This window comes from Amphibalanus amphitrite, unplaced genomic scaffold, assembly GCF_019059575.1.
Source record: "Amphibalanus amphitrite isolate SeventyFive unplaced genomic scaffold, NRLGWU_Aamphi_draft 000498F_arrow, whole genome shotgun sequence".
Taxonomy (NCBI): Eukaryota; Metazoa; Arthropoda; class Thecostraca; order Balanomorpha; family Balanidae; genus Amphibalanus; species Amphibalanus amphitrite.
The window spans coordinates 31,438-59,192 of NW_024881992.1; the positions used below are offsets into that span (position 1 = coordinate 31,438).

General features: G+C 51.7%; 3 protein-coding genes across 4 annotated transcripts in view; all 3 read left to right on the forward strand.

Moving 5' to 3' along the window:
- The first annotated feature begins 326 nt into the window (after positions 1–326).
- Positions 327–2,849, forward strand: LOC122392720 (MFS-type transporter clz9-like). The gene is made up of 2 exons (XM_043387930.1): positions 327–866; positions 1,182–2,849. Exon 2 carries the CDS (start codon positions 1,197–1,199, stop codon positions 2,724–2,726), a length of 1,530 nt encoding a protein of 509 aa, XP_043243865.1. The 5' UTR covers positions 327–866; positions 1,182–1,196; the 3' UTR covers positions 2,727–2,849.
- A 1,900-nt stretch (positions 2,850–4,749) lies between these two features.
- On the forward strand, positions 4,750–15,083 carry LOC122392711 (circumsporozoite protein-like). The gene is made up of 3 exons (XM_043387919.1): positions 4,750–4,783; positions 13,831–14,254; positions 15,059–15,083. Exons 1-3 carry the CDS (start codon positions 4,750–4,752, stop codon positions 15,081–15,083), a joined length of 483 nt encoding a protein of 160 aa, XP_043243854.1.
- Positions 15,084–20,782: 5,699 nt separating this feature from the next.
- LOC122392719 (nuclear hormone receptor FTZ-F1-like) overlaps positions 20,783–27,755 on the forward strand; it is a 31,963-nt gene continuing 24,990 nt past the window's right edge. The window contains exon 1 of one of the 2 annotated variants that reach the window (XM_043387928.1): positions 20,783–20,899. In XM_043387928.1, the coding sequence (XP_043243863.1) occupies positions 20,824–20,899 (76 nt within the window). In that variant the 5' untranslated portion in view covers positions 20,783–20,823. The remainder of the gene's footprint in view (positions 20,900–27,755) is intronic. The other variant, XM_043387927.1, reaches the window with a different exon arrangement.

Genomic DNA, 27,755 nt, shown 5'->3' on the forward strand with positions numbered 1-27,755 from the left:
CCGGCTCCGGCTCCGGGCTATATTGTTTCACGGCTCCGGCTCCGGCTCCGGCTCCGGGCAAAATATGCCGGCTCCGGCGGCTCCGGCTCCGACTCCGGCTCCGGCTCCGCATCCCTGCTAAAAAGTGAAGCCTGGTGAAAATATGTGCACTGCTGAAATAATTTTACCTTTTCAGCTGTTTGTCTCATGCACTGAGCTTGCTGGCAGCCGTAAAAAATAATCGAAAATTCGAAAGCGTAATGCAAAAATTTTAGCATTTGTAAATTTCTATAAAATGAGTATAGTTCCACAAAGTGTTGCAAAAAGTGAGTATAGTATGAAAAGTGTGAATTTGAGCATGGCTACTCCACCGCCTGCTAAATATCGCCCCCAAAGACATTTCCGGGATTATTTTGGTTATGATTACGATCTACCGGCCATCTTCGATGGCCACAATGACTGACGCTGCAGCGTATTTGTAAGCGCGATACGGTAAGCGTTGGAACTCGTTTCGGTCGATTCTCATTTGCTTGAGCTTCAGTCACCGATCTTTTTTTTCTTTTTCATTTTCCTTTATTTTTTATTATTATTTTATTTTTTATAGTTAAGCGGTGACATTAATTGCTTTATCTACTCCTGGCCATTTTGGCGAAATACCGTACAACCGGATGTGACGTCATGTGATCTGCGACCACCAGTGCCCTCTCCACCAATCGGGAGTCACCGGAAATGGCACTGTGACCTGTCACGTGACCAGCACCGGCTCGACCAATCAGGAGGCGTTTCCGGCGACAGAGGTGACTCCGAGGGTCGGCTGAGCTTTTCGCGTCCTTTTTGCACTGATCGTCGTCTCGTGCGCGTGTCCTGCTGGCATACGGCAAAAACTGGTGAGTTTTGAATGGCATTAGTCTTGGATTCTCCTTCAGTGATAATTTGTTGTGTATTGCTTACAATCTGATTTCAACTTAAAAAAAAATTATATCAGGTAATCATTCTGGTTTGTAGCGGTTCGCAATTTAGTATGCCCTCAGAACTCTTGATATATTGGGTAATGTTTGGTCATACGGGACCTGCTGAAGGACCTGCCGACCTGAGCTGCGGGCCTCTGCCTGCCGAGTATCGTCGTCATTGATTCAAAAGCACTGGTGTAAACGCGCACATTCCTGGCACGAATTATTAAACAATGACCTCTTTTTTGTCAGGTGGCACCAATCGTCATGCCGAAATACACGGAGGAAGATCTGGGCAGAGCGAAGAAGCTCGTCGCGGATGGATTCACCGTCTACAAGGCAGCCAAGGACACCGGCGTGCCGTACGAGACGCTCCGCCGTCACATCTTCGGCATCAACGTCACCGGCTCCACTGGCTCTGGGCGACCGACGGTGCTGACGAGGACCGAAGAGGACAAGCTGGTGGAAATCCTCGCTTACCTCGCCCGCCAAGCATTTCCACTGGACACCAGTGACATCTGCGATCTGGTCCAGCAGTTCCTGAACAACCTCGGCAGAGAGACGCAGTGGAAGGACAACAGGCCCACCCGCTTCTGGCTGTCACGTTTCAAGGCTCGTCACGCCGGTGTCCTCGCGTCGCGCAAACCGGAGATCCTCACCATCACTCGTGCCAAGTCTCTGACAGAGGAAGTGGTTGGCGCCTTCTTCTCCATGTACAACGGGGTGCTCGTCGACCTGGGACTCGAGGACAAGCCGGACAACATCTACAACCTCGATGAGACGGGACTCTCGACCGATCCGCGCTCGACAAGGGTCATCGTCCCCAGCAAGTCCCGTGACGCCTACCTGAAGACGGCCAGCTGTGGTAAGGCGACATACAGCGTCCTCTTCTGCGTGAACGCCACTGGAAACTACTTCCCACCCTTCGTCGTCTACAAGGCCAAACGTGAGCCCTTTGACTCGTGGATGCGTGGCGGACCGCCAGGAACGGCCTATGGGACGACACCGTCAGGCTGGATGGAGGGCAACATATTCGAGAGCTGGTTCCAGACCATCTTCGTCCCAGAGATCACCAAGAAGCATGATGGTCAGCCCACAGTGCTCGTCTATGACGGTCACGGATCCCACATGACGTATCGGACAGCAGCGCTTGCGAAGGACAACAACATCACGGTGGTATGTCTTCCGCCACACACCAGTCACGCCATCCAGCCTCTCGACGTCGCCGTGTTCAAGCCGGTCAAGGTCGCCTGGGCGCAAATCCTGAAGCGGTGGCAGCGTGAGTCACGACTCGTCGCTGTCGACAAGTCGGTGTTCCCGACTCTCATCTCCCAGCTGTGGAAGGAACTGGATCCGGTCCACGCCGTGGCCGGATTCCGCGGCTCGGGTCTGTTCCCAGTCGACGCTGAGAAGGTTCGCAGCCGGATGGTGGGACCCGGGAGCACGTCACGTGATGACATCCCGTCACCTGATGAGGCGCTCCAGGATGCTGTGCTCAGTGTTCTCAGTCCGGAACAGTCAAGTGAGACGAAGGCGGCCCTGGCCAACAAGACGAAACGCCGCAGCCGAGTTCAAAACAAGAGCGGCGAGGTCTTGACGTCAGAGTCTTCTCTGCAGAGGCTCGAGCTGGAGGCGGCGAAGCGCGCAGAGAAAGGGAAGAAGTCTCCGTCGTCACAGCAGGACAGGAAACTCTCCAAGAAACGCGAAGAGAAGGGAAAGAAGCGGTCTTCGTCGCACAAGATCGAGAAGCCATCCGCGAAGCGAAAAGTGACCAAACTGACGACTCGATCGAAGTAGAGGGGGTAAAGCTCACGCAGGCTTTTGGAAATGTGGCGGTGCCCGTTCGCCACGCCACTGTGACCGTGGTTGGTGTTGTGGCCATTGTCGGTTGTGTTTGTTGTTGTCTGCTCAAGTCATCTATGTGTCTTAACCCTATTCCTGGCGGGGGGGCCTCAGGAGCCCCCCTGAGGTTTTTTGGTTATATCTCCCAAACGCGTTGAGCTAGGAAGCTCAAATTTTCTGACTTTTCCTAAAAGGCTTCTACGCAACATGTCTGAAAATTTTGAGTTGATCTGACCTCAGGTCAGGTCACCAGAGGCGGTTTGGTGACGCTACCTCAGAAAAGTTTGCAATCACGCCAGAGCTAGAGTTTTTGACCGATCAATTTCTTCTCTTCAGGGTTTAGTTAGGGTACCAGTATGTGCAATTTGTATATCTCGGAATTTTGATATCGGTGACCTAAGGTCAGGTCAATTTCGCGACCTCCCCATTATAAGTCAATGGGGGAAAAATCAACTCCCTGTTTTACCACTAAAACGGGTCGGAATGGCCCCATATACCATACATGACTTCATATACGATCAACCTTCACTACCTTGAGGTCTGTTTTGCTGTTGGGCAGCTGTGAGGTCATGTGACGTCATCAAAGGTCACCAAAGGTTTTTGGCCAATAACTCCGTACAGGAACAAGATACAGACGCGTGGATGGTCTCATTGTGTTCAGCTCGTCAAGACGCATCGAATGATATACATGATGACCTCGAGGTCACGTGACCTGAGGTCAACCTTTGACCTTGACCTTTCGAGGTCAACATATATATCATTCGATGCGGATTGACGAGAGGATCACGATGATGCCCTTAGTTTGTTCCTATCTTGACTAATTCGAAAGTTATTCGAGAAAAACTCTCTCCATATCTAGTGCCGCCATTTTGACTTTTTCGACCCCTGTGACGTCATCTTTGACCTGACCTGAAAATGACCTTAGTAAAAATTGTAGATCTTGGCCGTGCGTATCCGATGCCGTTTACCGCTTGTCGCTATCTTGCTTCGTTCTCGAGATCTCAGGGGGGGCCGAATCGGCCCCCCCCGCCAGTTTCTTGTCCCGGCGGAGCCCGCCAGGAATAGGGTTAATAAATTGAAACGACCGGTAATACATTTTCTTGATTTTTTTACATTTCAATACTTATATTGTTAGCAACACCGATTTCATATCCACGTTCCAGGCGAATTTCAGCGTCGTAAATCCAGCAGATTAGGCACAATAGAGCGTTGAAACAACTGTACTCATTTTTTGCGAAGGAGCAAAAAATGAGTATAGCCGACATTGGTCAGGAGATGCAATTATTACAGAACAACCGGTCGTCTGACACCGTTGTGCCACATAGGACGTCGTAGTCAGAACACGTAATGTCAATGTCCCATATAGCCATTATTCACACCCTTTCTAGTTTTGAATATATTTAACTGATAATGTAAAACTATACTCATTTTAGGCTCACTACCCTACTTTTTCTTTCAAAATTGGAATGCAATGCACATAATTCGACGACAAATTCCTCATAGATCACAAATAATGATTCTCATAGCCCATCATACATCCTTTCACAGTCAAAAGGGCCCTGAACAAAGCGTCCCGTGGCACTTCGTAAGCAGTATTGGTGATCACAACCAATGTTAGGGCGGTAAGGGCGGCCGATAAGGATATTGCAATCCGCCGAAAGAGCAAGGTTCCGGGCACATTGTCTGAACCCTTGCCGTAACGGTTTTCTACGTAGGTAGGTACCGCCCGATGCTTTGGAACCGCCCTGAGATCTTAAGAGCATTCATATGCCGGCATAAGACATTCACCTTTAACAGCCCGTCACAGGCCGACGTGGGGACCTCAGAAATAGGCATGGAGTTCTCGGAAACCTGCATAAGGTCCTCATTGACTACCGTCGGAACTTAAATCTGCGATGGGCCCCAAAACGCCACCGTGGAGCCCTCAAGGACCTGTAGATTGCAGCCTTCAGAAACCAGCGTGGACGCTAGGGTGCCGATGTCGAATGATCAGGGATTGGTGCGGGCCAACGGTGAGTTCAGTGCGGGTTCGCTCAACCTTTCAAATGACCTGTTGACCAGTGGGATGGAATGGAACAGACTTACAAAACCAGCTGCTCGAACGGCGCCCCGGAAGGCGAAGGGACATGTTCATTTCACATTGCTTTTTGCTAATGATATCTGCATGTCAGGGCCAAAAGGCAGTAGCTACTAGCCTGAGCACTGAGCAGGGAATGAGGGATGTATTCGGTTCAGAAGAGGCTGATTCTGCTCCCAATGATGGGGGTTGGATATGTTATCTGTGTAATTCAAACTCAGTTCTGAGTTATCACTTCAGAGTCATAAGGCTTCAGAGGGTGGAGCCTTATGACCAGTGACACCAAAAATTTGTGACTTTTACATTCTTCCATTCAGTTATCAGTAACATATGTGAAAGACAAATGGCCCTGGCAATGAAAATAACTTTAAGGACTACCCCAGGCTTGTTGAAGGGAAGGTATGAATGAACACCCGAGGACATCAGATTGCTTCCCTCTCCCAGGTAGTATTCTCACACCATTGATCATATGATGTTGATATAGTTCAGGAAACAAAAGAAATATATGTGCAAATTCAGGCCAGCTGTGAACGTATCATTGATTACAATGCCTCTAATGCCACCAATACTGCACCAACTTCTAAAGCACTGAGCAGAGGTTGTAACTAATAAAGCAGACCATTTGTCAATTCAATGCTGAGTAAGGGGGTGACTGAGGTGAGGTGCAATGAGCTAAATATGTTCTGTGCTCTGCTGGACACATGTGCAGAACACATGTAGCATATTGTGCTGCACCACACATGCCAGCAACAGACTTAATTGTAGGTCTAACCTCTTCAGCTACCTCCTTGAAACAAACAGCTATCTCAGCATGAGCAGCAAGTGGGTTTTGAGGGTTGGCAGCAAGACTCCTCAGTTCCTTCCTTCCAGGGCTGCAGCCTGCTGCTGGAAGCTGTCTCAGAAACCCTAGCATAGTGGAACAGCTGCTGTTAGCAGTGGAATCGGGTTGGCAGCCATCACTTCTGACTTCCGATTTCGGTCAAATGCCACTAGTTGTAGTCTGAGTCCTGTCTTTTGTACTTGTGTGGTCATGTCATTGTCATACCATGCTATTGCTACAACATGAAAGATTGCATATGCACCTTATTGCCTGAAATATATCCATTCTAATAATGGAAACAAGATCATTTAACGAATTGCCATGCGTCTTTGTAAGCTGCTTCAGACTGAGATTAAAAGTCAAAGGTCATAGCGATTTCTGCAGCCAAATGCTGTATGATATTCACTAGCGATAGCAGGGTAATTTGCTCCAAAGGTCAAAAACCCAAAACGTTACATAAAAGGGATCAAAATCGATAATAATCAGCTTCCCCCGACCCCAATTTCCACTGAAGCTGATACAGAAATACATGTTTACCGGTATTCGTAACTCGTGCGCCACATTCGCTATCCTATCTATACGGTTCTACGGTGCTGCCACCTAGCGAGGTGTCACGAGGCGAATATCCCGTGTTTGGTGGCCCGAAAACGTCCCATTAGCCGGCCGCTCCAATAGCGGTCCAAGGCCGCCCCCCCCCCGCTCCGCCGAGGGGGAGGGGGCCGGGGCCCGCCAGGTATTCAGTCGCGCCGCGTGTCTACAGTGACGTCAGCGCGCGCGGCAATTGTGGCTGCTGCGCCGCGGCTCGCCGCGCCGTGTGACCCACTAACCCGCGGCGCGCGCGCGGCGCGGCCTTGACACACTGCACTTGGTGTCGGTTTTTGAGCCCGCGCGCTCTCGGGGCGGCCGACTGAGAAAACGTGGTGAAAGTGACGGTTCGGGCGGCCGTCCGGCCCCGGCAGCGCGCCGCGGCCGTTCGTTTTGTAATTCCACTTTCGTTTTCGACGGCCTAGCAACTCGCGCCGCGCGCGGGACCGGGACTGAAGGGGCGGCACCATATGGTCGGCGGGACCAGCGGCCTGCTGCCCCGGCGTGTCGACGGGGCATGGGCCGACCCATGTGGGCTGTCACTCGGCTATCCGATAGGGCACCCACGTGGGAACACTATTCAGGTTAAATAAATACTCGGCGGGGACATTTAACTAAAAGGCTACTAGCAGATGGAGCATGATAAAACTGAGGAGTTTTTTGTTCGCTGGCACATTTCACAGCAACAAGCTGAGGCAAAGCTTAGCTAGGTAAGCTGGCGCCGTAGAAAATTTCGGACAATTTTCGAACAGCTTCTTCAGAATGTTTCAGACTTCATATCGGATAACATTTCACAAAAGAACTTGAATTGAAACCACGTCATTCGTGCAATCGTTGGTTGAACATCAGGAATTGGAAAACCGAAGGATACCTTGAATTGCGTAATAGAATGTGTTGCTAATGCCTAGGTACTACGTGTACCTATGTAGCTGGTTTTTGAAGCATTCATATCAAGATTCCACGTCAAACTTCTAGTTTCATTGAGTATGCATATTGCATAAGCTGTTAATCAATGCATTCATCCTACAGAAAATATGTCTAACGTTGCTTGCAGTATTAGAAATGCCATAAATAAAGACGGGAAATAGGTATCTCATATTGATAAATGAAAGGGCGGCGTAGCTCAAAAGTGACAATGGACAAGCTTCTCGGGATTAATATCGACGCCATTGCCGCTGACCAGTGTGTTCGAACCTTTTTGCTGGCGGCTGTGGAAATTGCTGCTCTGGCGGTTCTGCAGTGACCGCCGTGATCTCGGCACAGCTCCGTTTCCGATCAGTTCGGTTCGGGCGCCATTCAGCCGTGATGTAACTCGCTCGTCGGGGCGCCCGTGCCGATGGAGACGGTGGTGGCAGATCGGAGCGGCTTTCTCTGCACGTCGGCAGCTCTGACACCGAGCCTGCAGACGAGAGTCGAACTGCAGATAGGCGCCATCGCTGGGGCACCAGCTCGCGATGTGGCAACCGCTGGGCGGCCTGCACTGCAGACCGCTCCTCCCCTGAAGACCGGTACCTTGAGCAACTCTTTCACACCTCATGCTTATGAATGGTGCACGAGCTAGACATTGAGAGGACGTTTTGCGTTTCCAAATCTGATAAAAGTGTGACCGTCTCTGGCTGAGGGCTGATACATATTTACGGGCTATTGTCGCTGTTATATGTAGTTACAGTGGAAGTGGCAATGATGCTATTTTAGTCAATGATCGATGAACACGCTAAGTACACTTTATCTAAGTAATGTCTGGTGCACTGCAATCACTATTTTTTAATGACCTGTACTTCCAATAACTTGGGAATACAGGCACGTGCCTAATCGAATGGTTATGCCTAACAACACAGTTTATTCCGCAATTCAATGTATCCTTTGGTTTTCCAACTCCCGATGGGTAACCAACGATTGCACGAACCATGCGGCTTCAATTGCAGTTCTTTTTTGCCCCCACCCTCAGCCTTTTTTTCCTGGTGACCAGGAGTGCCCCCACCCTCAGCCCAGCCCCCTTTTTGTGAAATTGTATCAGATATGAAGTCCAAAACATTTTTAAGAAGCTGTTCGAATATTGTCTGAAATTTCTACCACCAGCCAACCGTTTGCTACTTTTTCTCAATTTGTTGCTGTGGAATGTTCCAATGTCAACAAATGTTCGCAGACTAACTGCGCGGTGAGATTGAAACAGATGAGCTCCAACCAGTGATGCCTCCATGAGTAATGTTAGCAGTCAAAACAGAAAGACAAGTAGCAAAAAAGTCATTAAAAACAGCAAATGTCATAATGGTACCCTTGAAGCGTGAGAAGCGTTTGATTTTTGGGCGATGAAATGTTGCCCAACGGCCATACAACCAACACGGTAATGAAGATAAAGAAAAAGGAAAGATAACACCGATCGGAGGAGCAGTGTAGCAATAAAAAACAGTGCTACAATAATGCGAGAAGTTTCCGGAAGTTGATTACGGTCTACGGATCACGGATGTTTATCATGTGGGGCCACTGATGACCGCAGTTGAGTGGAACTTAAGCCTATAGCACTGCTATGTTGTTTCAGTTTGCTTCTTTTGAAGTAACGAGCGTTTAACCGTTAGGTTCGGGATCCGCCCAAAACTTTTCGGCTGTGACCTCGCTGAACAGCCTCCCCCCGCGGCAGCGCGCCTCTGCAGGGGTGTATGCCGTGCCGTGACGGCCGGGAAGGGGGCGGTACAGCGTGACCACCGGCTGGCCACAGCCGTAATTACGGACATGTTTGGAGGCAATCGTGAACCGAGGGACCTTGCCGGAGACGGCGTGCATCGCTTCCGCGTCCGGACCGCGCGAGACGCCCGGTCGCCTCCGCCTCCCCCGCCGCCGCTGAACAATATGCAAACAAAGTGCATACAAATAGGAGGGTTATGTTCGGGGCGGGATGACGTTTTCTCCGCCCCCCCCCCCCCCCCCCCCCCCCCCCCGCTGTCTTCCGGTGACTCATGCCACTGCCAGTCCATAGGTACCCACAGCAATAAAACACATGGGCAAAGTTAAAGGGACCCTCCCACCTTCAAAAAGTTAATGAATTGGCATGAAAGTGATGTCCCGTGGTTCAGAAAGATAAAAAATGAATATCTACCAAATTTGACCGAAAAATATTCACTGGTTTTCAAGATATTGGTTTTTACTTTTGTTTACTTTTTGGAACCTCCGCTGTTCCTACGACGTCATTTGGAAGCAATAATTTGGCATCCTAAAAGTGCGGCAGATGTTGCGCGCAAAATCATATCACCACGTTCACTGAACTCTATAATGACCAGGACCACGTTTTATCGATGGTTTTAGTATAAGATTTAAAAATCGTTAGATCTTCGCTGGCGTCACAAATCCTAAGGGGGCATTCCAATGCATTAGCCCCGTAGAATCTGAAAACTGCAAGTTTGAAATGGAATATCTTAAAATTAAGGCAATTCTCATTTCTCGATGTTGTGAGTGCCTAAGGAGTCCTTAGCCAGGGACTCCAATTTGGCTATCTCAACTCAAAACTATTGTGAAAATGGGATAGTCAGCAAGTTATTGATAGCAAGCTGGAGCATGTTATTTGTAATGCGAATCACAAGTCAACCTAATCAATGTAGTCAGCGCTTAAAACAAAACTCGCTCATAAAAATGATGCTGTGTGTGTTTTTTCTTTTCAAACTTTCTGGACTGAATATCACTTGTCGTATTATGGTTCGATTTGACAATATGGCTCACTGACAACGCATCAGATACTTTTTTTAAATGCCTGAGTAAATCTCGAGAGCGTATTCACCCCATCCCCTTGAATTACCTATCCGCAACTCGCACATAGATGTGTGAGTTACGGTTGGAAAAAAGGACTCCTCTCACTCCGTTTTCTTGCGCAGGTATCATCCGTTTTCTTCTATCTCAATGTCGCCATCGTGCAACGCTGCGGTTGGAAAATAGCGACTTAGTCATGGAACGCCCAGTTTCTCTATTCTTTCGCATCCGGATTTCTCATGTGGCCTTTTGTGCCATCGAAAGATTATCAGATTACGTAGCAAAGTGTGGTCGCGCTAAGGGACGAGCACACTGCTCAGGTTGTGAAAACTGGGCCGTCCCCCGTGGACGGGGAAGGACACCGCGGTCCCCTGACCTGAGCGGCACACCCTTCAGACACGGCACAGCTCACGGCGCACGACCAATCGTTGCAACAGCCTCCGCGGCGCCGCGGATTAGCGAGACATCTGTGTTCGCCGGGTAAAAACGAACCGCAGAGCCCGCCGACAGCGCAGATATACGGGTCACTCAGATAGAGACGACTCAATCGTCAGAGCCATCGCGGTGGTAGTCCGTTTCTAAAAGGAACGATATTGTGAAGCGGGCAGCCCTGTCGCTTCGCCCCTAATTGAGCTAGATCTTGCCTTTTCAAGCATTGTTGTATTTAAGTTAGTTAAAAAACGGGAGCACGTTTCTGATGAAGACCTTTTTCACGGAGGGGACCAGTCTGGACGTTGACCCCTCCCATTAATTTTTTTGCGCCTTTTTTGTGCGCCTGCTTGTATCGGTCAGCTTGCCCCCTGATGGCTGATGAGCTGGCATTTACCTATACCTACAGAACAGTACCTACACGCTACACACGTTTCGCTACGACAAATGAATGAGATATTATTGCATACATTGCTGGTATTGTTAGAGCCGAAGCCAAGTACAGGCTAAGTTTCTTAAAAAGTAGGTATCATGTTCCATGCATGTTGCGCAAATTTTACACTTCACATCGCCTTCACGGATATAACTGAAGCTAGATAATGTAATAATGTCACAATCGCTTAAGGCTATTCGTCGGTGAAAGATTAACCTACATTTTCCCATATCGCTGATTTTATAGGGTTGTGAAAGCCATTAATAATACCATAGTCATTTGTCTGCTGTAGTGGATAATAACCCGATTGCCTTGATCTGATACTCAGGTGCCGTTAGGATACAAACGGTGTCGGTCTTTTCATGAACTTCGCCTTTAAAAGTGTCCGACAATTCCGACATTATCCAAACGGTAACAATAATCTGAATGGCATGCTGTCTGGAAGTTAATATATTATATATTTGTTTGACTCATTAAAATCGTTATTTCTTTTAACCATCGCCCGTATTGGTGTTTTTCCAGCCGCGAACGTATAAGGGGGGGGGGGTCCGTTGGACCCCCCCCCCTTGCCGTTTCGCCCCTGATCGAGCTAGAGCTTCGCGGAAAAAACGAGCATGTTGCCCGTGACGAGAGGAAGCCGCTGATACCCAATTTTAAGGTCCTAGGTCATTGGTTGACCTTGCAGGTCAGGTCAATGACCCAAAAGTCGGGAAAATCGGGACCTGTTAGAACGTCGTTAAGTGTGGCTGCCATGGGTTTTTTTCGGGGTGCTGATCACGAATATCATGTTAATTTTGATCACAGATGATGTCTTCATGCATTTAGGCCAGGTCGGGTCAGGTCAGGTCAGGTCAGGTCAACCAGTAAGGGTATTCGTAGTAGGTGGCAACCGCCTCTGACAGCTTCGTAACATGTTACGAAGACACCAAAACTACTTCGTAAATGTTCATATGGTTGCTAAATTCGAATTCAGCTCCAAAAACTGGTCTAGAAACATGTAAAACTCGAAAAAGTGAACCGAGGTCATCAAAGGTCAATGACCTGACCTGACCTTCAGGTGACCTTGACACCCACCCTAATGCATGGGGGCAACATCATATCACATGTTTGAACGCTTGAAACCACGAAAAGACTGCAAACGCGCGGCTAATGCGAGCCGACATACGCCGAATCGCGATTCCGGCCAAACATGGTCTCGAAAAGTAGGTCACAGGTCAAAGGTCATTTGGGTCAGGGTCATGAAATTTTCAGGGTTGGTGTAAAATTGATGAACGCGAGGGTATTGAAAGTTTCGTCGCGATCGGCCGCTTTTTACGCGAGTTATTCGCGAAAAACCATGGGGGGTCCGTTCGACCCCCCCCCCCCCCCTGTCACGGCTGTCGCCCCTCCGACTCGCGGACACGCCCGGTCTCGATCGAATCCTGTATTCAACTGCCGGCCGGCGGCCGCCGGCCCCCAGACCCAGGTCACTGGGCCGCCGGCCAGAGGCGCGCTCAGGTCAATACGGGGGGGGGGAGGCCTGACTTGCCTGACATTACCCCCTCCCACGTATGCAGACACGTGTAACCAAACAGGACATACACTCGGCTTATCACTAGCAGATCGAGTCAACAGAACAACAGCACTCAGGTACATCGCCATGGTTAACCAAACACGTTGCGGGCATGTGACACTTTCAAATGCTTCATGTGAACACGTCTCATCCGTCCCGCCTTCTCCAGAACGTCGACGTGCCTACGGCCGTGTAGCGCCACGACGGTGTACGGCCCCAGCCAAGGAGGGCACATCTTTGTACGCGCCCCCACATTACGCAGCCACACTTGTTGCCCGGGGCCCAGCGAGGGTTCTTTTACATGATGTCGCCTGTCGTATTGGTTTTTGTACGAGTCAGCACTGCGATCGCGCTGGCGCCTAGCATTCTCGAACACGGAGGACAAAAGACGAAGCTTCTCAGTCACATAGTTATGCGAGTAGCGGTTCCTCGGAGTCTGTGACAACGCATCTAACGTGCAGTGTGGGTGACGTAAGAAATACACGAAAAATGGGGACAGCCCTGTGGTGCTGGACAGCTCATTATTCAAGGAAAATGTGATGCCAGGTAGACGCTCTTCCCAATCAGCGCCCAAAACATCTGAGCTCGCCCTCAGCCGCCGTTTGACGTCTAAGTGCTTTCTTTCTATTTTGCCCACCGCCTCGTGATGGTAGCCGACGCTGGGTCGAGTCTGTGTCCCAAAGTGTTCACACAACTCCATCACCTGGGCACTTTTAACGAGATTGGAGCCTGCGTCACTTTCAATTACCTCTGGGGGTCCGAATAATAGGAAGTGTTCGGACAATTTCTGGGCCACGTGATTAGCACTTCCTGAGTCTAAGGCATAACACCACAGGAAACCAGAAAATTTGTCAACACAAGTCAAGACCAACGATCGGCCAGCGACGACACTTTTAGGCATGGAAACAATGTCAATAACGAGGATCTGGTTTGGCCAGTCGGCATGCTGTGGAAGCAATGGTGGGCTTTGTGCTGTCGATCCCTTCCTTTGGGCACAGCGATCACAAGATCGAACGTAGTCCACACAGTCCGCTCGCATGCCCGGGTACCACGCGTGTCGAGCTATCAGATTGTACATTTTGGCGGGTCCGCCGTGCGCGTGATCTGATGTGTCGTGGTGTGTGTACAATAGCTCGTACCTTTTCGACAGGGGCCAAACTACCTGAGAGGCCCCGTCCTCGCTCGAATGGCGATAGATCAGCCCTTCATGCAAGCGGAAGTCCGTTGCGGGCTGCCCCTTTAGATACGGTGGGGCGTACCGTGGCCATCTACCGTGGTTTAAACGGTGAGCGATGGCCCGGCAGTTACGATCGTGGCGCTGATACCATCTGAGGGTGTCCGGCTTGAGAGGCAACTGTACGAGACGGTCAGCAGCCGTGACGTTTACCTCCCGAGCCCCCTCACTGCCGTGGAGCCGGCCGCCAGACGACCGGGCGGCGGTCGGCCCCTCCGACTGGGCGGTCGGCCCCTCCGACGAGTGGGCGGCGGACGGCCCCTCCAACGAGTGGGCGGCGGGCGGCCCCTCCGACGAGTGGGCGGCGGACGGCCCCTCCGACGAGTGGGCGGCGGACGGCCCCTCCGACGAGTGGGCGGCGGACGGCCCCTCCGACGAGTGGGCGGCGGGCGGCCCCTCCAACGAGCGGGCGGCGGACGGCCCCTCCGATTGGGCGATCGGCCCCTCCGACGAGTGGGCGGCGGACGGCCCCTCCAACGAGTGGGCGGCGGGCGGCCCCTCCGACGAGTGGGCGGCGGACGGCCCCTCCGACGAGTGGGCGGCGGGCGGCCCCTCCAACGAGCGGGCGGCGGACGGCCCCTCCGACGAGTGGGCGGCGGACGGCCCCTCCGACGAGTGGGCGGCGGGCGGCCCCTCAGTCGAATCCTGTATTCAACTGCCGGCCGGCGGCCGCCGGCCCCCAGACCCAGGTCACTGGGCCGCCGGCCAGAGGCGCGCTCAGGTCAATACGGGGGGGGGGAGGCCTGACTTGCCTGACACCCCCCCTATACGGGCGAGGGATTGGTCCTTGTCCTCATCAATCAGAGCCAATGGTTCCTGTAAACACTAATATGTTTCAGATCTGTTTACCTATTGGCTAAAATTGTATCGTCATCAACACGGCGGAGCCGAGCTAGGAAGTTCCTTTGTCCTTTCCGTTGATGCTCTATTGCAGAAAATTAGTGAGTTGTACCCAAGTAGAGACAAGAAAACAGTAGGTAGTAGATAAAAAACACCAAACGCGAGACCTTTGAACATGTTTCGATAGTTCATAGCATTCGTCAGGATTTAAGCAGAATGTTTTTGGGTGTTGGGCATTGGCAAAATATGTTACTTAATCATGCCGTCAGTGAATTTGCTTTTTATGTTTTGCCGTTTGGATAAAAGTAATTCAGTTTAGAGCCTTCGAGCTCGATTCAATTGATTAGCCATGTGTGACTTATGTTAATTAACATGAGCCTTGAAACGTCCTAACGATGAAAAAAATGTCAGGTTTGACAAAACTTATTTGAATACCTATATGTGAAAGATTTTATGCAATTGATGCTAATTCGATGGCCGGCCTATTCCCGTCACACTATTTCCAGCCAACCTTTGGTTGATGTTACCCCGGCCCCCTGCCCGGCCCCCGGCCCCCCTGGTCGGCCGTCTGTGTGTCAGTGTGTCAGCGCGCGGGCCCCAGTGACAGCGGTGACCCAGTGCCCCACTGGCGGCGGCCGAGTGTGTGCCGCGCGAGACCGGCCGACCCCCCTCCCCCCTATCGACCGCCCCCGATGCCGCCGCGGGCGCCCCGACCGGTCACCGCCATGTAGGACAAATCGATGTCTGGCGTGGTCCAGTAGCCCAGATCCGCCGCTGAGCCGCTGGAGACCGAGCTGTCCTCGCAATGAGACCTGGACGATCGGACCCCCTCCCCCTCCGCAGCACTGTCACATGCCATCTGAATCCTCCATAGAGAACGGACTCCGATAGAATGGGTGCACTTTCTCGTCCATACCAAGAAGTGTCTTGCACTCTTACGTCCACTCTTCCGTCTGCGCCTTTCCCGCCCCGCCCCGCACTCGCTCTCTTGGAGTGGCCGCTGGCAGGAGCGGACGCGGAAGCTCCGTGCTCTGTCGGGTCGGCACGGAGACCGGTGTCGAGCCGTGCTCGCATGGGCGTCGAAACCGGGGGGGACGGGGGGGACGCGTCCCCCCCAGTCGAGGAATCCGGGGGGGACGTCCCCCGCAAAAATATCCCCATGAATGGTTTAAAAAGTGACCTACGACATTGGTGTATTGTCGTTTTGGGATGAAATTGCGGATACCTACTCGTATACAAATTGAATCTGCGAATTGCTGACACTGTACCCTTGCTTACAGGGCTGCGGAGTAGATGATTTTGGTAACTCCGACTCCGGCTTAAAAAAAAAAAAACGCTCGGAGTCCCCACTCCATCTCCGACCACGGCATCCCTCGGCCCGCATCGGAGTGAAAAAAAACATGTGATGTGATGCTTTTGTGTCTTTGAACGTTTCTTGGCACATTAAAAGATAGCATTGCCTACGAGGTGCAGCTCTGGACTGTCCGTCCCAGGTCCTCGATAGGGAGCCAAAGCTCCAGTTGTAGGGGCGACCATATCCAACAAGGGCTGAAGATCTGTCCCAAAGTCTCAGAGTGCAGTAGGACAACAGCTTGCAGAGACCACACATTTTACATAGGATATTCGTACCTAACAGTCAAGACCTTCAGCTCACTCTCAAACGGCCCTCTTCCCGTTCGAGGCCATGCGACAGCAGAAGGTCTCACCATGGCCTTTGAACGCTTGATGCTTGAGGGTGGTGAGAGGACCTCGTCCTGGTCTGAGAGAGCCCAGGAGGACGTAATGCTCAGTATGCCCCTACATTGGTCTTACCATGACCCCTACAATCACCACAGCCAACAGAATCTTCAGGTCTTATTCGGCCCATCCTCGGGGATGACCTTGACTCTGACTTCAGAGATGAAGTCTGTTACGATTTTGGTGACTCCAACTCCGTATCCGACCAAAACCGTCGACTACGACCCCGCAGTCCTGCAGCTACACTGCACAGAAGTTGGAAAAAAGCTGTACCTATGGTTGACAGCGGTTTACAGAGGACCACACGATTTTTTAGAGACAGGGCTGCTGGACTTGGTGACCAGACCCTAACTGTCCTGGTATCAAACTTATTACGCGGAATGCAAAATTTATGCGTTTTGGGACTGTTTTGCCAAGAGTTTTTGCCAATTTTCGCGGCGCTTCGCGCCGCCAATTCATGCACAGGTAGAAAAGAGTGTGACTAATAACGCCTCCACGCGAGAACATGAGAACATGTGTATTGTGTATGCGTTACAAGTAGTGCATAGGCCTGAAATTGTACGGTAAACTAACTAACTTTTGGGTTTTTAGTCAGCCAATCCGTCCCCCCCAGTCAAAAATCCGTGGCGACGCCCCTGCGTGCTCGTGCCGTGCACGTACACCGGTGCAGCGGCGTGGGTGGACGTTGCTGGGCGGATCTGATGACCCGGCACCATCCGCGCCGCGTTGAAACGGTGCCGGGATGGGCTGACGCGGTGGCCGCGCTGACGCAACACAACTATGCGGTGATGAGAGGAAAGGGAGGGCTGTGATTCAGGTGACCGTGGCCCCGTTACGGCGGCGTTACATCATTTCAGCGGCTGGCAGGTCCGCTGCACACCGGCACACTGGGGGACGGGAGCGGAACAGGTGCAGAGAAGCTTCCAGAGGGCTCCCCTCCCCGGGGGCCAACACCGCTATTGCTCTGCGTGTTGTCTACAACACCTGATTAGCGCTCGGGGGCCCAAAAACTGCCCGGCTCCAGATGTGCAGCGCAATCCATCTCCGCTGATGAGACGGCGGTTGGCGGGTCGCGCTACGCCTCAATGACTTGCACATTGTTGACTTGGTGTGTGTCAGCTGCATGCGCTGCAGTTGTGCATGGTCTTCTTTTCTGGTGCATATGGTGCTGACCCAATTTGGTCGTTTTTTAGAGATAGGTACATATGTATGTACATAGATGTTGATTATTGTTTGTGTACTGGACACTAATCGCTCCCTTTTATCGCAACTGATGATCTTCGCGATCTTTTGCAATAATTTTATGGTCACATCAGTATGACCTAAGATGACCCAGGGTGACCTGTGGGCTGTGGCTCAAGATGTCAGCAACTCAGGAGTCGGGACATCTGACTTACAGAGGTTATTAGGCAATTGAATTTGAATTTATCTGGGAGAAAATGTGTCTTTCGATCTGTTTTTGCCTTAGGTGGTCAACATTTAGTTCTTAGGGAGCTCCTAATTTTTATCATAACCACCTACTGTCGACACACCATGTTTTTTTTTGTTTTTTTTTGTTTTTTGGCGAGGCTTGGTATCCGAATTCTGAACGACGTGAAAATGTTCACTTCGTGATTGTGCCACGTAAATTGTATATTCTCTGTCTTGGTTCAATGCTGCATTTATAGACCTTAAACCCTTCTTAAACTTATTCTGATAATACACCCATTTACCCAATGACCCGGTCCGTGTGCTAGCTGCTCGTCTGTAGCCTAAACTTTTATTTTCATACGTTGTTTGAAAATAACATCTTGGATTCCAAATCGCTTATATAGCGGTGGCGTGCCTACCTTGCATTTCGTGGTTGTTTGGTAGCTCTGCAGTTGACCATATTTGGTAGACGCGACCAGCTACTTGCGTGCAAGTGTTCCCGTTTGCGACCGAACTGGTTCGGAGTGAGCAGCACTGGCACACGTGGTCCCGGTCTGTGTCGGCCATGTGGCCCCTGTCCTGGTTCCCATGTCCTCGCGCTGTCTGTAGGGGGCTGGGACGGCCGACGGGACGGAGACAGACGCTGACTTAGCTCCGCCACCACGTCAGGGAGCCACTAGTCTGTCCTGACGACCGCGCCATGTGTGCGACGGGGCGATCGATTGGTGGATCACTCTATATTTCTATGCATAGCATGTTTAATGTGACATCTCTGTCAGCTAAGTACGAAAATGAACCGACTACATGATACGCAGAGGACAAATTTTAAACTTAGATCGAAGCTCGCTTATAAGACGAGTGAGTAGGTACGTAAGTACCTACATCTTGTATATTATGATCACCGTTGCGATTATTTCCTATTTTCGAGCTTGAGGCTTTGCTTTGACAAGTTTGTTATTATCACCTGGTGTTTGGAAGAACATTGAATAATGAAATCTGAACAATGCATATTATATGAAATGGTGACCATCTCCTTCATATGCCTCCATTACATCAGGCGGATAATAAATACACTTGCCCATGGAACCCCTGACCAAAGAAGGCCCGTCCCGCGCCGGCCACGTCCGCGGCTGAGTCCGCACTGTGCACGGATGACGCAAGGAACCCCAATCTGTCACAGCCGTCCGGGCGTGATCGGTTATCGGGCCGTCACCGAATGGCATTTACGGTAGCCGTGGGTGTCGCCCGTCGAACGGACCTGGCTGGGCACTGTGCACGCCCGCCCGTCCGTCGGTCCTCACCGGCAGCCACTGCACGAACGGCGTACCAACGTGCTCATTTGTCGGGGGTAGAGGTGCTATGTCCTTGCTGGATGTTCCCGCAGTGGTTTTGCCACGTATATGTAGCTGTAGCGCTGCTTTCAAACAAAAGATCGTTCATTCACATTCGTTTAGAATTTAGATGCACTCATTTGCCCCGTCAACTCAGCGAGTGATAGGTATCTGCTATTCTACTGCCGCTTGCGAGTGTTCTCGGCGGCCGACAGCAGCATGATACCTATAAGGGACGAAGCCATTACCCTACATGTCTTCGCTTTTACCAAATAACCGTTTGCATTTCCTGAACTTGCATTCTTGGTAGGTATGTGTACTTCTGCATCTAAATCTTATTCTGAAGCATATTGAAAACAGCTGCATGACTCAATATGGCGCGTGGCTCCTCAGAATGAAATAGCCCCCCTTTGGGCAAATCCTTGGCTATGTGCGAGTGCCTGAGCACTGAACAGTACATGCGGCCAGGGCTGCGGAGTCGATGGATTTTCGGCGACTCCGACTCCGACTCCGACTCCGGCTTTCAAAAACCAGCTCCGACTCCGACTCCGACTCCGGGCAGAATTGTCGACTCCGACCGACGCCAACTCCCGACTCCGACTCCGCAGACCTAGCAGGGCTGCGGAGTCGACAGATTTTCGGTGACTCCGACTCCGACTCCGGCTCGGGTTTCTAAAATCGACTCCGACTCCGACTCCGACTCCGGTCACAACTGTCGACTCCGACCGACTCCGACTCCGACTCCGACTCCGCAGCCCTGCATGCGGCGACAGTGCGATATCACTGGTAACTCCATTTTGTCAACTCCCTTCCCCGAGACGATTCTGATAGACGAAGCCATTTAGGGGCAGCGGACAGCATAGCAGCAGGACGTATATTTACCTGCCAAACATCAGCTTTCGCAGATACTGCTAGAGTCTCTTTCCTCTCTTGTAACTCATTTTCGAGTGTCAGAGAGTCACTTCTTCCACTAACTTTTGAACAAATTTATTCATTCATGGATGGCGTTAAAAGAGCTGCGATTTCTTACGCATTGAATTTTAATAAAGTGATTGGATTTTTTATGTAGTCATCTCAGTGAAAACCAAATACGTCACAAAGCGTGCCAAGAGTCATGCAGCCCACGTCTTCTCAAAGGAATGTCGTCTGGCCAGATCATCCATGTGAGCTGTGAGCTGCGGGAAGCTCCAGCTTCATGAGCTCCTCTTCTCGCAGGTTGGGACTCTCCGGAGAATCGCCGTCGCACCCGCACCGAGGCCCTGGAAATTCACCACCCAGTTCCGGGACACGCCGGCCGCGTGGAGCGTTCCGCGAACTACAGTTCGCACAGGTGGGTAACTGGCGAACACTAATAGCTTCCGATGACCACCGAAGCGGTAGGTGAGAAGGATGGCAAAGCAGAGACACGGCGGCGGTAAATGCTTCCGGTGACCGGGGCTTGCGCGACTGGTTCCACTCAGACCTGTTGGTGACGACCCGGACAGACCGGCGGCGTTTGCTCTGCCGCGGCGCAGTATGACGCGGCGTGCTGACTCGACCGTGACCGCTGCCGGCGCCGCGCCGCCACGGTCAGGGTCAGCAACCGCCGCCCCCGCCGCCGCCCCCGCCGCCGCCGCCGCCGCCGCCCGGTGACGCACCTGAAGTGCGCCTCGCTCGGCGGAGCGCCGGCGGCGGGAATTTCCGGCAGGGCGGACGGCACCGGCGGCGGCTGCCGCAGCCCGTCCGCGGCAAGCTCAGTGCGCCGGAGCTGCGCTGCGACACCACCAGCACGGGCGGCTGTGTCGAGAGTGTCTCAGTGTCAGTGTCAGGGCCGCGCAGTGTCAGCCCGCCGGTGCAGAGTCTGGGTCGTGTCAGAGCGCCGTGAACATGTCGGTGGCCGTTTCGTCGTCGCGCCCGGAGCGCGAGGTGTTTACGACGCCGTCGGCAGACGGCCGGTCGCCAGGTAACCGTGATTCGACGCTGACCCTGGCCTGGGGCCCCCTGGGGGGGGGGGGGGAGCTGATAGCGGCGGGGGGGGGCTGACTGCGCAGTTCAAGGCTACCTCAACTTCCCAGTGAACGGCGTTGGCGTTGAAAATTACATGAGAGATGATAGCGGCTGTTTGGTATGCAGGATTCAACCTGCTGGCCCATTTTGATTTGTGGGTGATGATAAGCGGTTGTTTGCTTTTACACCCAATAGGTCTAGTGAATGCATCACGGTCATCTGATGTTTATTGCTTATTGCCAAAGAAGTGTCGACTCGTCCTTCCTTTACTCTGGAGATAAAAAACTTCATTTCCGCGTTTGGTATCATTATAGCAGGATAGGCACTGGCAGCCGGCAGGACAATTAGCAAGGTCTTGGAGCCGTGTGCGCATAGAATAGAATATAGATCATCATCAGGACTTAAACAATGTGATATGAAGTGCAACTGTCCTCACTGTCATGGATCCCAGGAAATGAACCTGAGATCTGATCCCACGGACATTGATCTCAGATCTGATGGATCACAGATCCAGCCCTGTCATTTGTCGAGAGATCCGACGAGACCATAGACCCAAACCTTTGTTTTTTCTAGAGAAAGAGATCCAGTGAGATCATGGGTCCTTGCTTATTTGTTGACACATCATTCCTAAAGAAACACTCGTTCGCAATTTACAGCAGCTCTGTTTAAGGGATCTTATATTATCACGCATCACAATTCATAGGTATTGTGGCTCTTATTGACATGGATCCACCTGAAAACATGGTTTTACTGGTTAGGTGTGGTGGGATCCACTCGGATCATAGATCCATGCGCTTGGTTTGCTGTCAGATCCTAGGAGATAACAGATCTCCAGGATATACTATATTTTCAAAGTGGGATCAAATGGCATCATATATCATAACTTTTCACTCGGCTTCGAGATCCTCTGAGATCATAGAAGCATCACTCGGATCCATGCACATGTCTGACGTAACGCAAAGTCGACGGTCTTTTTACAAGATGAGATTATGGTAGGCATGTAGGTATATAGTTATCGCTGTTTTTTAGTCCTATTTACAGCCACGTTTTGCTTTTCATGCCTACTTGTAAAAAAATACATTGTAGCCCTGTAAACGTTTCGATATAATTGCATCTTCCCTGTTCAGAACTGATACAAGGTCTGTGCTGAATAAAGAAAAATCATGTCTGATAATTTACGTACACAGGTCTGTTCTATGATCGTTAAGAATTTTGTGGACTTGGCTTTTTAGCTGAAGTGTCCCAGGTCTTACGCACTTTGCTGAAGAATTGTGGGTGGACTCGTTTAGATGGGCTTCTATACGTTCTTTCCTTTTTACTGATGACAAAATGAATGCCTACTTAAGTGGAAATCGCTCGATCCGACAAGCGGTATTACTCTCTCGTGAAAACGTAATAAGCGCGCCATTCCGATTCGAAATTCGGCATACGAGCGGCATCGCTCGCCGCCCTGGGCTGACGAGTGATGATTGCTGCGCAGTGCGCGGCATCACATCCGCTCCTCCTGGGTCACCTGTCCAGAACGTTCTCCAGCTGACACATACACCGCGGGTCTGGAGCCGGTTCTGCGAATGGCCCGCGCTCCGCTCCACGTCATCGCTAGGTCGCACCGGGCGTAATGAGCCCCGGGCGCCGGCGGCGGCGGCGGCGGCGGCGGCGGCGGTGACGCCGGTGACGGGGGCGGTGTTGGAGGTGGCGGGACGGGCGGCACGGGCGCTGCTGATGGTCCCGCTGTCATCAGCGTTGGTTGTAGAGCTTCTAAATCTAGATACGGCGGCTCCTGTGGCGGAGACGACGGCGGCAGCAGTGATGATTGAGCCTCCCGGAACCAGTTCTGGTGCCCAGCGGCGCCGCCTCTGCGAGATGGTTCCGCTCCACCTCTTGCGCTCCGCCCTCGGAGACGTTAATTTTCAATGTGACGCTGCACGTGAACTCGCTCGGAGAATCCAGCTGCGCACTACCCTGTAAGGAAACAGTTGCAAGCTGAACGGCCCTATATCAGAGGCAGCGCATTCAGCAGCGCATCTGCTGAAAAGAAACATGGCGCTGCCAGAAACATAACGGGCTCTTTCTTGATGAAGTAGTTTACTTGCTCAGTATTATCACTTTTTATCCATTCAAAGAAGCATGCATTTCTTTTCACGTTGTATAGAAGACTTTCTTAGAAACATGCTTAGAAACATGTCCTGTGACAACAGCTTAGTTGCTACCAGGGCTTCGGAGTCGATGGATTTTCGGTGACTCCGACTTCGACTCCGGTAGAACTGTCGACTTCGACAGACTCCGACCGCGACTACCAATATCCCTGGCAAGTCTGCGGAGTCGATGGATTTTCGGTGACTCCGACTCCGGCTCCGGCGTTCAAAAACGACTGCGACTCCGACTCCGGCCAGAACTGTCGAATACCACCGACTCCTACTCAGCAGCCCTGGTTGCTATGGTAGATGTAGTCGAGAAACTTATGTAGCATAGGCTGCTTGTTAGATTTCAAGTCTATAATCTGTTTTTTTTTTACATTTCGTTCTGTTCGGCACATCGCGCACTTCGTGAATTTGTTTATTAAATGCCTGCACATTACGCGGACATACTCGTATGAGCTGCGCCAAGGAGTTCCTCAGTACCTTAAATGTAAACGAATGGTCCGTTTTCATTTACATACATGCTAACTGCAGTAACTATGCGGGTTACTGAGCACTATACTTTTGCCATTGACCTTGGCATTCGGGGTGCACTGTTAACCGCGCAGTTCGTGCCTGGCGGTTGTCGGGCTTCCGCAAACGTGTCTGACATTGAGCGCTCTTCCGCACACCCGCCGGCCGCGAGCCCGACCGGAGCTGTCCCACGAGTCTGACCGGAGCTGCGCGGGTGCTGCGCGGGTGCTGCGCTGAAAACAAATAATTGGGAAGCTGTCCTGAGGGCCTTCTGGCGCTGGACTGCGTCGAGAACCTACTGTCACTGCGTCGATAACCTGCTGGCTCTGCTCAGAGAACCCGATGGTACAGCGACCTTACAGTTGCAGCTAATGGGCGCACTGCGTTCTTTCGCGCCCACATCGCGGAGCGCCGTTAGCAATAGCAGGTGATGCCTCGGCCAGTGCCGCGCTCTCTGGTCACCCCTCCTTCCCCTCTCATAACAGCTGATGCCCCGGCCAGTGCCGCGCTCTCTGATCACCCTCCCTTCTCCTCTCGCCGGTCACTGACCGGACTCCCCTGGCACCCTGTTTGCGTACCGTACCTGAGCGCCGTCACGGGCTCCCACTGCCCTCGGGCCGGGTCATTCACACGGCCGGCACGGAGAAAGGCACACTGCCGCTGACCGGCCGACTTTCCTATTTATTTCGGGACTGCGCCGGCGGCTGGTGTTGACCGGCGCCGCGCTGTTGTGGTCCTGAGAGCGCAGCCGGGGCGGGGAAGGACCGCTGTGACGGCGTGCCGGGGGTGTGTGGACCGGAGGAGAGCGGCGGCGCCCCTTTCACCACGACCGGCATACTTCCCCGCGCGCGAGCTGATGGTTCCCGCGCGACTCGGCGCGCCACGCAGCGTATCTCCTGTTACGCACAGGGTGAAGCATGGTGCTCGGCACCGCGACTTTCCTGGGTGAAACTCAAATCACACGAGGGAAATGCATGATGGAATTTCTGGTCTGACTTCTAAAGGTGGTAACAGTGTATCCGTCTTCTCTGAGATGCGTGCAACCATGTTTGGGTGCTGATTTAGGGAATGTATTAAACTGTGCTTGATAAATAGGGCAAAGTTAAGTGACTCTGTGAAAACCACAACTTCGTAATTTCCAATTGTTTCATTTTTATGAAATCTGACGATGCTGTCAGCCATATTTTTCGGTCGAGCTCTTGCGTCAGATGGAATGCCATTTTGATTTAATGCTGACCCCTTTCGATTCGGAAAGGAGCATTTTTTGACGGACTATTTCTTCTTTCTTCTTCAAAATACTGCATCGCATACCTTGGTAGGTTTCAAATTTTCATTTAAAAGGTCGTGTTTAAAAGTGCACCACCTTTGTCATTGCTATATGAAGTGAACAGGGTCACGTAGAGCGCCAAGGACCATTGTTCAATAGGGGGCAAGTGGTTTCGATGGCATAATGAATACCTGATGGTGCTGATGCATTGAACAATAATGAATGGGCAAATGCGCTCATTAACAGTTTTCGTAGAGTTCTCCATAATCCATTGCACGCTATTTTCAGGCATGAATACAGCCTCCTTGTATGTATTTCGGCGGAACTGACTGACTAGCTCGTCACTGACTGACTAGCTCGTCCGCGCCGCGCGCGGTGAGCGCTGCTGCGCCCGGGTCGTGCGCGGCTCGATGGCGCTGGTCCCACGGCGGTACGGCTGGCCGGCTGTTGTCACCTTGGACGGTGCCGGACGGTGTCAACCGTGGACGGCTCGTGACAGAGCCACGCACTGTGACGGCTGACCCTGGCGATAACTGATTGGACCCGACCAGCACGCCCGCTCGTGATCGTTACCGACGATGACAGACAACTGCGCTATTGGATAATGACTTCTGCCCCTGTATTCAAACGATGGAGCTTAGTTTGTCGTTAATGGTTATTCAAGAGAGCCACCGCTGGCAAGACCGCTGGCTAAAGAGACGGTTCTTCTGATTCGATTCATGAGATGTGCAATGACCAAAGCCTAAGACCTCTTGAACAGAATTTATATTGATGAACGAACACCTTTTAAGTTCCCGAAGCCTGCGCCGATTTGCCGTCAATACTTCAGTCACAGTAGTCACACAATCCCCAAGCTGAAGAAGTACAGCTAAGTACAGCTGTTAGTAAACAATTATTTAGTTAATGTGTTCGTCTTTTTCTTATGGATACCTAAGTTTTACTGGAACGATAATTCTAGATATCCCCAAGACCCAATTACATACTGCCAATGACTTCCTAATATTAGTACAACCTAATTGAATGCAAGTTTAGTAACTCTAAGTTTAAAAACTTAGTTTAAACTTATAAGTTTCCACTGCGGTTTTGCTGAGCATTACCTTACCGACCCTTCCCTGCCCCCCCTCTCTCTCTCTCTCTCTCTCTCTCTCTCTCTCTCTCTCTCTCTCTCTCTCTCTCTCTCTCTCTCTCTCTCTCTCTCTCTATCCTTTCATACTCATTGTACCTTTCCATCATCCAGTTCCATGACTTCAGTCCCCGGACTACCTGTACGGCCAATGTGCCGTGGCCTGCACGCCGCCGCTCGGAAGGGTCGTTCTGCGGCGGCTGCTGTGCTGTGGTCACGCAGCTGCTGGGCTCCAGGTCGCGCAGCTGCCGTTCTCCAGGTCACGCAGCTGCTGTTCTCCAGGTCGGACAGCTGCTGTTCTCCAGGTCACGCAGCTGCTGTTCTTCAGGTCGGACAGCTACTGTTCTCCAGCTCGGGCGGCTGCTGTGTTCTAGGTCGCGCAGCTGCCGTACTTCAGGTCGGACGGCTGCTGTTCTCCAGGTCACGCAGCTGCTGTGCTCCAGGTCGGGCGGCTCTTGTGTTCGAGATCGGGTGGCTAGAGGGCTCCATTCCGAGCCGGGTGACTGAAGAAGTTTGGCTGGGTAGGACCCCAGGCGGGACCGTCTTGCAGGACTCCAGGCCGGGTCGAGCTCCAGGGCTCCAGGCAGGTGCTGCATACTCTACAGCCGTGCTGCTGCGGCGATGGAGCGCGACCCGTGTTGTGTAATAGCGGATGACACGGCGGTGCGTGTCTGCACCTGTCGCCGGCCCGGCCCGCAGCAGCAGCGGCAGCGGCAGCGGCGGCAGCGCAGCAGAAAATGAAAGTGATGTCGCCCGAATGGCCGTATCGTATGGTTGGACAGCTGACTGGTCGGGTGGGTGGAATAATGCATGGTTGGCTAGTTTGCCGCCCTGGGATGAAGTGGTTGAATGGTTGGGTACGTTAAACTGGTCGTTTGCTGGTGGTTGAGTAGCCGAAAAGCCGCTGGGCTGTCGGGCGTTACTGGTTTCTCAGTTTTGGGTCAAGGTCTCATGTTTCTCGGTTTTAGGATCGGATGGAGTCAAGAGGTGGGTTCTGTTCTGGAGGTTTCGATTGGCATTTGGCTCTATGTAATTCGTGCTGGCAATGCTCGAAATCTTATTGATGTGTGGACATTTATATTCGAGCACAAGTAACGGGCTTGTTATATTTTCAAGCAAGCGTAATGAACAACAGTGTCTTGTAAGAGATGCATCTAAGGCTAATCAATCATTAGATTGACTGATAGTTTTATTTTAACATTGCAGAAAACACCATGGGCCCCAGAGCGCCTCTGTGCGGCCGAAGGCCTGCGCGCCTGTATCTGTGCCATGCGGTACAGTATAACTCCAGGCGCTCGAACTGAGCCAGGCGGTACAGTATAACTTCAGGCGCTCGAACTGAGCCAGACGGCACAGCATAACTTCAGGCGTTCGATGGTGCTGCCATCTATGGAGAGTTTGTCGCTGCTAAGACAGCCAATAACTATAGGACGTTTCAGATGCATCTGAAGGTAATGATAGTTTTGGGCGCCTGCTGCACCGTCATCGAACGCAGTGGTGAATTTATATAGCGTGTCGTGCCGGATATACCGCGTCATCCTAAATATGTGTGTAGCTGTTACCTACTTTTTGCTTTTTAACATTTCGTTAATCAGACCAAGTCACATGCGGACGATGCAGCCAAATGGAACTTTAATAGAATTCATCATTTCTTTGAGGTGTATTGATAAAATGTTGGCCTATAGAGCTGCGGGTGTGTTTGCTACAATGAATCGTCTAATACATGGTGATAAATTGTACCGCTAGCTAGCATTAATAAGGGCGTCTCACG